The sequence below is a fragment of the Nannospalax galili genome, unplaced genomic scaffold (genome assembly GCF_000622305.1).
Source record: "Nannospalax galili isolate Female #2095 unplaced genomic scaffold, S.galili_v1.0 scaffold44, whole genome shotgun sequence".
Classification (NCBI taxonomy): Eukaryota; Metazoa; Chordata; class Mammalia; order Rodentia; family Spalacidae; genus Nannospalax; species Nannospalax galili.
The window spans coordinates 60408-71541 of record NW_008355789.1 but is presented as its reverse complement, the minus strand read 5'-3'; the positions used below and the strand labels follow the sequence as shown (position 1 = coordinate 71541).

Genomic DNA, 11134 nt, shown 5'->3' with positions numbered 1-11134 from the left:
AGGGTCTCCCTGTAGCTCCAGCTGACCTGGAACTCATTATGTACACCAGGCTGGCCTTGAACGCACAGAGATCTGCCTGCCTCTAGTCCCTCTTTTTTTTTTTAAGATTTTGTGTATGTTCATGTGTGTAGTACATGTGCACATGTATGTGCAATAGCTCCAGCTGACCTGGAACTCATTATGTACACCAGGCTGGCCTTGAACGCACAGAGATCTGCCTGCCTCTAGTCCCTCTTTTTTTAAAGATTTTGTGTATGTTCATGTGTGTAGTACATGTGCACATGTATGTGCAGGTGTGCATATTCATGAGCATGCATAGAGGAGGACATCATGTATTCTGCCCTATTATTCTCTACTCCCTTGAGATAAGGTCTCAGACTGAACCTAGAGACAGGCTAGAAGGCAGCAAGCCCCAGCAATACAACACATGTTTATGAATGTGTGGAGAACACAGAGCTACCCTTCCTTCACATATGTGTGGAGACCAAAGGTCAACCTCTGGGGTTATTCCTTAGAAGTTGCCCACCATGGTTATTTTATTTTGTGTTTATATATTTTATGTGTGTGTGTGTGTGTGTGTGTGTGTGTGAGAGAGAGAGAGAGAGAGAGAGAGAGAGAGAGAGAGAGAGAGAGAGGACAGAGATTGATTCTAGGACTCGTAAGTGACAGGAAACGTGATATATTAAAATGGATTTTTGTTCAGTCATTAAGAGGAGATCCCTCTTATTCATGGGAGGGTCAGGCTTTTTGTTTTGTTCAAGTCCTCCACTGACGGGTCACACATTTGGGAGTGCAATATGCTACACTCAGCTACTGATTTAAATGTTAGTCTCATCCTAAGTAGTTTCATGGACACTCCCAGAATGTTTGACCAAATTTTGGGGTGTCCCACAGCCTAGGCAAGTTGATACATAAAATTAACCATCACGCCTAAATTTTTGGTTGTCCTGGGGAACATATTTAAGAAATTATGCTTGAAAAATCCAGGATTACATCTACCAGGGGATCATCTTAAAGGTGGGCCTGTAGGGTGGTATACCCATCCCACCTCCTTCGAGATGGAGGGAGCCGCACACACCAGCTAGGGCCCTGTCTTACCTCTCTCCTCGCTCCCTTCGTGTTGCTGCTAAATTCTGTGTTTCATGTCTCTATCTCTCACTTGTTTTCTCTCTACTTCTGTCCTTGGGACAGGGTTTCCCTGTAGCCTCAGTCCTCCTGGAACTCACTATGTAGACCAGCCTGACCTCAGATCCACCTGCTGCTGCCTCCTGAGTGCTGGGATTAATGGTGTGCACCACCATGCCTGGTTTCCTCTGTTTTTAATCCTCTCCCTTTGGGAACTCAATTTCTCTAGTTGCCATTTCTGCCCCAAGCCAGGCCAGGGTTCACAGAAAGGGAGGTCTCATTTGATCTCTTGCCTCCACCCTCCAATTAAACTTGGTATTTATGCATCTCACTTGTACTAATACTTCCTTAGATGTGACTTGGAATCTCTGACCTGGAGCCATCACAGTAAGTGAACTCTCTGGCCTCCTTTGTGCTGTGGGCACAGTCATATCTTATTCTTTTGTTTTCCTATCTTGGCTTTTTATTCTTGACTGTTGGTGCTCTTTTTTCTGCCTCTCGGCACAGTTTGATTAAGGCTTCGGGAAAGTCTGTTTTCATTCCTGCCCCTTCTCCTGGGCTCTGGGAGAGTGTGCCCTGTGCTTTGGGCCCTGGGGCCTTGGAGAACCAGGAGAAGGAAGGAAGGTTCTTGGGAAGAGGGCTGGCAGCATTTACTTCCTGGCTTCTCTCCTTTCCAACCACCCACGGTCTTCAAACTTGGGATCCTGTTACTTATTTGTCATACAGAAAATAGTGTCTACTAGATGTGCCCATGCTCACCTTCAGTCCATGAAACCCACACACCTGCCTCTCTGCCAAACAGCCTCTCTCACTGAAAAGCCAGTCTTTTGGCTTTGCTTTGAATCCTACTGCAGTCGCCATCCTCAATTCCTTTGGGATTTCTAACCTGACCCTCTTTTAGATACTCTTTGTTGTCATGTAAATATATCCCCTTGTCCACTGAAAACCAAGAAAAACTCTTGACCCCACATTTCCCATATCACCTTTCAAATTCCACTTGCTGCCAAGCTTCCTGAAAGAGTGATCCGTGTTACCTCAGCTTATTTACTTTCCATCTTTTCTTGGACGAAATTTTAGTCTATCATAGTAATATATGTTCATGATTTAGAAATCAACTACGGGTCTGTCTTTCTCACTGCCCTCGTCCTTCTTCCTTGAGGCAAGTACTTTAGATTTTTAACTGTTTCATCTTGTGTTTCTGTACGTCTGTGTTTTTTTTTTTTTTAATGAATGTGTTGTGTGTATGTGTGAGTGTGGTGTATGTGATGTGCACACATGTATGCAGGTGCGTGAACCTTGTATATACATAGAAGCCAGAGGAGGATGTCCAGTGTCCTGCTCTGTCGCTCTCTACCTTATTCTTGTGAGACAAGCTTGGAACTAGGCTGAGTCCCAATAATCCTTATGCATCGACACCCAGTGTTTTAGGTTCCTCACGCTTGCATAGCAAGTGTTCTTACACACCGAGCCATCTCTCCAGCCCCTTTATGTCTCTGTACTTCTAAACAGCACAGGTATGCCATGATCTTTTTAGTTTTTTTGGTCTTTTTGAGACAGGGTCTCCTTATAGCCCCCCAAGTAGCCTGGAACTTACTGTGTAGATCAGGCTGGACTGGATCTTACAGAGATCTATCTGCCTGTCTTTGCCTCCAGAGTGCTGGGATCAAAGGCGTGTGCCACCATGCCCAGTTTTTAGGCATCACCTATTGAACTTTCTATTCTAGAACATTCTATCATAATGCTTTTGTTGTGGTTATAGTATAAATTTTAGTTTTTCAGTGATTACACTATTTTTTGTATGCAAATATTATTCATGTCTGAGCTAGACCAGGGACCAGCTTCCTTTTAGGAACGTGTGTGCACTTCTGTTTCACAGAGCTCCTGTTTTCCTCCTCTGTTATCTTGCTGGAGCACATCCTGTAGTAGTTCCATAATTTGAAGAAAAAGTACAGTGGCTGAAGATGTGATGACTGCGTTCCATTTCCTTTGTCTCTAGTCAAACTTCCCCAGCCTGGATTGGGGTCAAGTTGTAAAGGTGACAAGAGGTTTCAGGGAGGGACAGGGACCGTCTTCTGTCTTTCCTCTGGTACTTTTAGTCCCTCCCTTGTTTCTCAAGCTTAATATTTGACAGAATGAGGTCAGGTTTCCTCCTGGTGAGCAATCACTCATGCCACGGTGTAGATCCAGTGTGTAGACATCTCTGCCTCTCAGCTCAGTGAGATACTTCATGGGTTCCAGCCCCTCCCCCGACTAGGCCTGTAGGTAGACAATAATTGTCTGAGGGTTCACACCTTTATTTTTAATTTCAACCCCACCAGGTGAGGTGGTGGATTAAGGCTAAGAGGACCTAGATTTGGCCTGAAGAGCTGAAGAAGAATCTATTCCATCTCTCCTAGGCACCTTGTTTGTTGTCTTCCTGTCCAGGAAGCTGCCTCACCTACAGCTGCCTCACCTATGGCTCACCAAGTCTGAGCCTGAACAGCCTAGTCTGGAATCTTCTTGGCATGCTTTAGTGTTGTGCTCTTTCCTGATTAGCTTTCTAAGCATCAGAGGAGCCCGGGGTCTTCTGGCTGCTGTGTTCCTGCCTCTGTAGGTCTGCTACTTCACGCAGGCCTACGACCTGTGGCCAGAGCCCCTGTGTCCTAATGTGCCCCTGGAAGGTTTCTATCTCTCATTGGTATGCAGTCAAAACACTAACATTTGAGTCTCAGTAAGTCCATCACCACTAAATACTCCTTTGAGCGTCTTCAGACAGTACTCCTGAGATGGTGTGCTGGATAGCTTTAGTGTCAACTTGACACACCTGGGTTGAGGGAGCCTCAATCGGGGAATTGCCTCTATTGAACTGGCCTGTGGCCATGTCTGTGGGGCATCTTCTTGATGAGTGATGTGGGAGGGCCCAGCCCACTGTGGGTGGTGCCATCCCTGGGCAGGTGGGCCTGTGTTGCATAAGAAAGCAGGCTGAGCAGGAGCCAAGGGAGCAAGCCTGTAAGCAGCGTTCATCCATGGCCTGTGCTCCAGCTCCTGCCTCCAGGTTCCTGCCCTGAGTTCCTACCTTGGGCTCCCTGATGAACTGCATGCGACCTGGGAGATGTAAGACAAATAAACCCTTTCCTCCCCAAGTTGGTACTGGTCAGAGTGTTTTGTCACAGCAATGAAGAACAAACTAAGACAGATGGATTCCTCACTGACATTAGCTGAGTGGAGTCTCCTGGATCCTGAAAGCTTTTTTATCAATCATTGCCTTTCTTCCCTTAAGTAAATACTAAGTTGAAGAAATAAGCACTAAAACCTGTCAGATCCTCTTACTACTATTATTTGAACTTGACTACTTATCTAGATTGGAGACGAGCTGTGGACCCCAGAAGTGCTGAGCCCCTGATGCTGGTATGTGAGGCAGTGGACTGAGGATGGGGATTTCTCAACTTCCTGTTGGATTGCTGTAGTCCTAGCAAATATGTACCAGCTTTGTAGACAATCACAATCAGGGGCAGGCTCACTTTAGAAACCTAAAAAAACTTAAAAAATGATTTTTTCTTATCTATTAGTTTAAGGAGACAAGACAATTAATTCTTAAGAACGCATGTGAGGATGTGGGGGTGTACTTCAGTTGGCAGAGTGCTTGTCTCAAAGTGTGTGCAAAGGAAGGAAGAGAGAAAGAGGGAGAATGGGGAAAGAAGGGCAGGCGGGAGGGAGGCAGAGAGGGAGGGAAGGAGAAGAAATCTGTAGACCTTTCGGCCAGTTGCCCACACAGTGACACATGCCACCCGACAGAGCAGGGGTGATCAGACAAATTCCCAGCCACTTGCCTTTCTTGGAGCTTCTACATGCACCTTGTCTTCCGCTGGCCTCTGCTTCACAGCCTGCCAAGGCCCCAGGAAGCAGAGTGGGGGAGGAGTCTCCAGGTTACTTTTTGCCCAGCCCTTTCTTATCATCTCTCCCAATCGCTGGCTTGAACTTGGATCATCACCTCTGAATACCATGGCCTCGACGCTGGCCCACAGTCCCCAGGAGGCACTGCTCTGGGCCCTGAGTGACCTTAAGGAGAACAGTTTCAAGACGCTGAAGTTCCACTTGCGAGATATGACCCAACCTTTTCTGGCTCGAGGGGAGCTGGAAGGCCTGAGTCAGGTAGACCTGGCATCTAGACTGATTTTAATGTACGGCGCACAGGAGGCTGTGAGAGTGGTGCTCAGGGGCTTGAAGGCCATGAACTTGATGGAGCTTGTGAACCAGCTCAACCATGTTTGTCTGAATGGTGAGTGCAGTTGGGGAGAGGGAGGTCAGGGAGATACTAGAGATCCACCTCCCAAATATCCCCATATCCTCCCAAAGACTGTAATTTACACCTTTTCTCACCCTGCCTTCTCCTTCCTTGAGAGTACCCAGTGCCCCAGGGTCCTAGGTAGCCTCCGCTGAAGGTTATGATGAATGCTGGGTACAGTCCCTGAGCTGAAGACAGGGATTTATTTATAGAAATATTATGGTATCTTATGACTATAACACCCCACCTCCTACCTGCGGCTGCTGAGCTGGAGAAGGGGAGGGAATGCAGGAAGGGCTTGGGGATTGGGGATAGTATTGGTGGACCGATTCCTACTAACAAGAAATGCTACGTCCTGTGTGGCTGGGTAGTGGTGGACACAAAGAGGGGTGGCAAGGTATCTAGTAATAAAATGTCACACGCAGACAATCTCCTTGGGAGACAAGGAGCACTGAGCCTCTAATTTCCAAGGTTTAAGTTACAGGGATGGGGTGCTCTAAGCAGGCATTCAGAAGCAAATGGTATGCAGCTCAAAGGACATTTCTGTGCATGAGCTCAGGAAACAATTAGCAATAAAGTATGGCCTGTTTGTAAGATACAGAGCAGATATTCATACAACAGTGCAACTAAGGCATAGTTTGTTATCTAATCCAAACATAGACATAAGGGACACTGCACTTCAGAACCCTATGTTGGCATGCGTGCCTATCTGACTCTGCCATCCTAGACAATCTTAGGTACTGGTGACTTTGCACATGCAGTCCAGCATGCTTTCTGCAGAGTTCAAGCAGGGCAGTTGTCTCCAACACCAGGGTGTGGGCGGGACTCCCTAGCTGCTTCCTGGCAGGAGGCTGGGCTGCCTCTGTTATAAGACAGTCTTCTGTGCCCCTGCTCTAAGGGAGCCAGTAGACTAACTCAACCCTAGACAGCAAGGGGAAAATGGAGCCTAAACAGCCATCGGTTGCATCTTTTGGGGTTCAGAGGGTTGGGGAAGGGAAGGGAGAAGGATCCCTTGGTGCCTGTGATCTTTCCCACAGGTTCCTTTCATTCTTGAGAGCTCCTATGCTCTAGAAATGGAGAGGACAGGCTGGGATGATAGCTCAATTGGTAAAGTGCTTGCTACACAAGCATGAAGACCTGAGTTCACTTCCCAGAAAAGTCATGCATGGAGGTGCTCACTTGTAATCCCAGTGCTGGGGAGAAAGATTCAGGAAGACCCTTGGGCCTTTCTGACCAGCCAGCCTAGTCCACTTTGTGAGCTCCAGGCCAATGAGAGACCCTGTCTCAGGTGGGCAGCTGTTGGGGGCCTCTGTTATGTGAAGTAGAAGTCTCTTCATATCCGGATAGCTCACGAGCTCAGAGTTATGTGCTGAGACTCCTTTCATAGCAGGGTGCTTTCCTGGCATCTTCCTAACTCTCCTTTTGAAGTGCCTGCCACAAATGCCATAACATAAACATGGCCTCTGGCTCTAGGAATACCATGCTTTCCTGTGTGATTTTTCAAGCAGTCAGCAGTCTGGCAGCATGGCAGAAACCTACTTCCATATGCAGAATGTCTCACAAAGTATCTATCAGCCAAAGCTTTTACCACTACCCCCACGTCTTCTCTCAATAATTTGGAGCTAGAAGCGGAGCTGGAGCTAGACCAGGAACTGGGTCACTGAGACTTGGAATAAAGAGCTGTACCACGGAATCTGACTGAGCTGAGTCTGTGTCTCCTGCCTGCAATCTAGTCTCCCTGGGGGGCAGCATTCCTCCGTCACTGGCTCGCGGATCCCAGCTTCAGCTGCCTTGCACTCTCCTAGAGACCCACAGAGACACGGAGAAGCCCGCAGGGCCAGACCCGCCTTCTTCCAGGGCGTGCGGCTGAGACCAGGGGACCGATCCCTGCGCTGCAACTCTTCAGGTGTGCCCGCGCACACCACGCCAGGGCGCCCAGCGCGCGCGCACTATAGGCAGCACCTGAGAACCAACAGCTGAGGTTGTCCTCTGGCCTCCACATGCATTCATGCACACACACGCACACACACACACACATCCACATCCACACACATCCACACATACACTTACACACACATATATACATATACACACACATATACACATATACACACATACACACATACATACATACACACACATACATCCACACATACACTTATACACACATACACACATATCCACACATATCCACACACATACACACATACATACATACACACACATACATACACACATACACACATACATCCACACATACATCCACACATACACTTATACACACATACACACATATCCACACATATCCACACACATACACACATACATACATACACACATACACACACATACACATGCTATAGTTTCCCCCAACAATCATATTCAGACCAATATGTGTTAGGGAGAGCAGAAGATGAGGCTACAGAGCAGACTCAGGGATTGAAGGGTCTATTTCGCTGTTTTTTGGTTCCCACGCCACCACTTGAATCCCCATTTGTGTTGCTCAGATTACAGAGACATATACTGGGAGCATGTGTGCTGCTTAGAGAAGAGGCAGGACTGGAGTGTTAACAGCAGATTCAAGCAGCTGCTCCTGGTGGCCACGTCCAGTTCAGGGAGTCCAGGATCACCTGCCTGTTCTGACCTGGACCAAGAGCTAGATTCTACGGGAGTAGAGGCTTTATTCGGGGCAGAAGCAGAGCTCTACCCAGCCCCATCTGTTGTGGTGCTGCAAGGGTCTGCTGGCACTGGAACGACAACCCTAGTCAAAAAACTGATGTAGGATTGGGCTCAAGGGACCCTGTACCCAGGCCGGTTTGATGTTTTTATGTGAGCTGCAGAGAAGTGGTCCTGCTGCCCAAGTGTGACCTGTTCAAGCTCATCTTTTGGTGCTGTGGGGATGATCAAGCTCCTGTTACAGAGATTCTGAGGCAGCCTGAGTGACTCCTGTTTGTCGTGGATGGCTATGATGAGTTACAGAGGCCCTTCGAAGGACAGTGCCAGGACTGGAAGTCCAGTCGTGTGGAGTATGTGCTGCACCTTTTAATTAAGAGAAAGTCTCTCCACACCTGCTCCCTTCTCATCACCACTCGGCCCTCAGCTCTGCAGAGTCTGGAGCCCACGCTGGGTGAACAGCGCCATGTCCATGTCTTGGGCTTCTCTGAGGAAGAGAGGGAGAATTATTTCAGATTCTATTTTACAGATGAGGAGCAAGCCAGAAATGCATTTGAGTTTGTGCAAAAAAATGCCGTTCTCTACAAAGCCTATCAGGTTCCAGGCATGTGCTGGGTCGTCTGCTCCTGGCTGAAGGGGAAGATGGAGAGAGGTCAGGAAGTCTTGGAGACACCCAGCAACAGCACAGACATCTTCACTGCCTATGCGTCCACCTTCCTGCCCACTGATGACAGTGGGGTGGCTCTGAGCTCACCCGGCACAGGGTTCTGAGGGGCCTGTGTTCCTTGGCAGCTGAGGGGATTCAGCACCAGTGGTTGCTATTTGAAGATGTCCTCAGAAAGCACAACCTAGATGGCCCCAGCCTGGCTGCTTTCCTGACCAGCAGTGATTACCACCAGGGGTGTGGCATCAAGAAGCTCTATAGCTTTCGTCACATTAGCTTCCAGGAGTTTTTCTATGCCATGTCCTTCCTGGTGAAGGAGGACCAGAGGCAGCTGGGGGAGGAGACCCGAAGAGAGGTGGCAAGGCTGCCGAAGGAAAAGGAGGAGGAGGAGTGTGAAGAGATGACTCTCAGTCTGCAGTTCTTATTTGACATGTTGAAAACAGAGAGCACCTTGAACTTGGGGTTTAAGTTCTGTTTCAAAATTGCTCCCTCGGTAATGCAGGGGCTGAAGTATTTTAAAGAACAAATGGAATCTATAAGGCATAACAGGTCCTGGGATTTGGAATTCTCCCTATATGATTCTAAAATAAAGAAGCTCACAAAAGGCATCCAGATGAAAGATGTCTTGTTCAAGATGCAACGTTTAGATAAAAGGGAACTTTACAGCAGTAAGCCTGTTGGTTAGCGCCAGCTTAAGTAAGGAACAGAAAAACAGTCCTCTTTTGGGAAAAGATAATAGTGCAGGGGAAAAAAAGGGAGTTTCTAACAGAAAAAGCAGGGCAACAGAGGAACCAGACCAGGAAGTTAGGAACAGTAGGTTGGAAAGTAGAGAAAAGGGAGCAAAAGAGATGAAGGGTCGAAAGGATGGTGGGGTGGAGAAGCAAGAGAATGGGGGGCAGAGAGTTAAAAAGGACTGAAGGATAAGAGGTCAGGCTAATAGGTACCAGAAAGAGTGAAAGGCAGGGAGACAATAGATGAGAGAATTACATAAAATTATACAACTGAGGGCCAAGAGACAGCATAGCATGTGGAATGGCTCATTAGGAAAACCAGGCTGCCCCAGGGATGGCAACAGCTTAGTCAGCATCCCTTCCCCTAGGGCTGTTCAGCACCTCCTGTAGCTTGAAGTCACCTTGAGTAACTCTTTCTATATTAACATCAGTGACCAAGCCTTTAATTATGAATTAGATTCTTTTCTACAAAATAAACTGTTTAAAATAATAAAGCAAGAATAACATGCATTCTGTAAGATATATATCGGCATCAACATTTAAAGGAAACATACATACGGCAGGATAATGGAATGTTGCCTTGACACTGTATTTGCGGTCAGTGGATACTTAAATAAAGAGTAGCTTCCCATTCTTAGAAACTTCTGCAAATTCTATTTGTTGGAAATGGGTCATGGATTATCACAGCCCCAAACGTTGATTTTAGAAATTCCTTTGACTTGACTTAAGTTTGTACTAATTACATATTACTCTTACCTTCAGCTATGCCATCAATGAACTTTTCTTCACACAAAAGATTAGGGAGTTCCAAGACTCAGGTCACAGTCTTCCTGCTCTGTCTCTCTGCAGTGACAAGGAAAGAAGAAAAGGGTTCTGTTTGTGGATATAATCAGTTGTCTGTATTCATTTCATAGATGAGAAAATGGAAGCACAGTCAGGAACCCTATCTACTTCTGAGATCCCCCAGAGAGAGTTCAGTTCCCACACGCTGGCTAACAGTGCAAGGCCCCCAAAGACTGCTGGCACGGCTCTTGATCCTGCCTCAGGGGTTGTCACTAGCTCCAGTGCAGCTGAGTGTGGCTCCCTTAAGGTCCCACAGAAAGCTAGAGACACTCTTAATCTGCTTTTCACACATTTTTTTTTATTGATGTTAGGATTCCCTACAAATTAATTCTACAGGCACCAATACCATCCATCTGCCAGACATACCCAGATGTCTGACCCAAGGAACTCAACCTTGAGTGATCAACTTGGGGCACCATGACCCCAGTTATTAACTATTCTCCATACAGGAAATGTGGTGACTTGACGTTTGTTAATTATGTACATTGTATGTTGAACACACAGATCGTATGTGTATACAGAAAAGATCTAAGAAGTGATCTGTGTGCACATGAGCTTATTTAGAGAGCAGTCAGAAACTACATGATGCAGCTGCTTGGCATCCAGTAAGCTAGGCTGTGTAGTCCCCCAACCCCCCAAAGACTGGATGCTCCCAGCAGACCTTCCAAACGTCACATAGAATTTGGGAGTAATGAAACAGGTGCACAGTCGTATCCCTGCATTTTCTTGGGGTCAAGGAGACCTGTTTAAGAAGCATGAATCTAACACATAATTGAAGTTTAGACATGTTCCAAGATTTCAATTAGGACTTGCATTCTATTCAAAGTAGCGTGA

The 11134-nt window shown here is 47.0% G+C and overlaps 1 protein-coding gene across 1 annotated transcript; it reads left to right on the top strand.

Moving 5' to 3' along the window:
- Positions 1-5106: 5106 nt before the first annotated feature.
- Nlrp10 (NLR family pyrin domain containing 10) lies at positions 5107-9643 on the top strand. Its single transcript, XM_008853428.1, is given in 5 exon segments — positions 5107-5383; positions 7897-8208; positions 8211-8798; positions 8801-9404; positions 9406-9643. Coding segments are annotated over 5 exon segments (2019 nt in total).
- The last annotated feature ends 1491 nt before the right edge of the window (positions 9644-11134 follow it).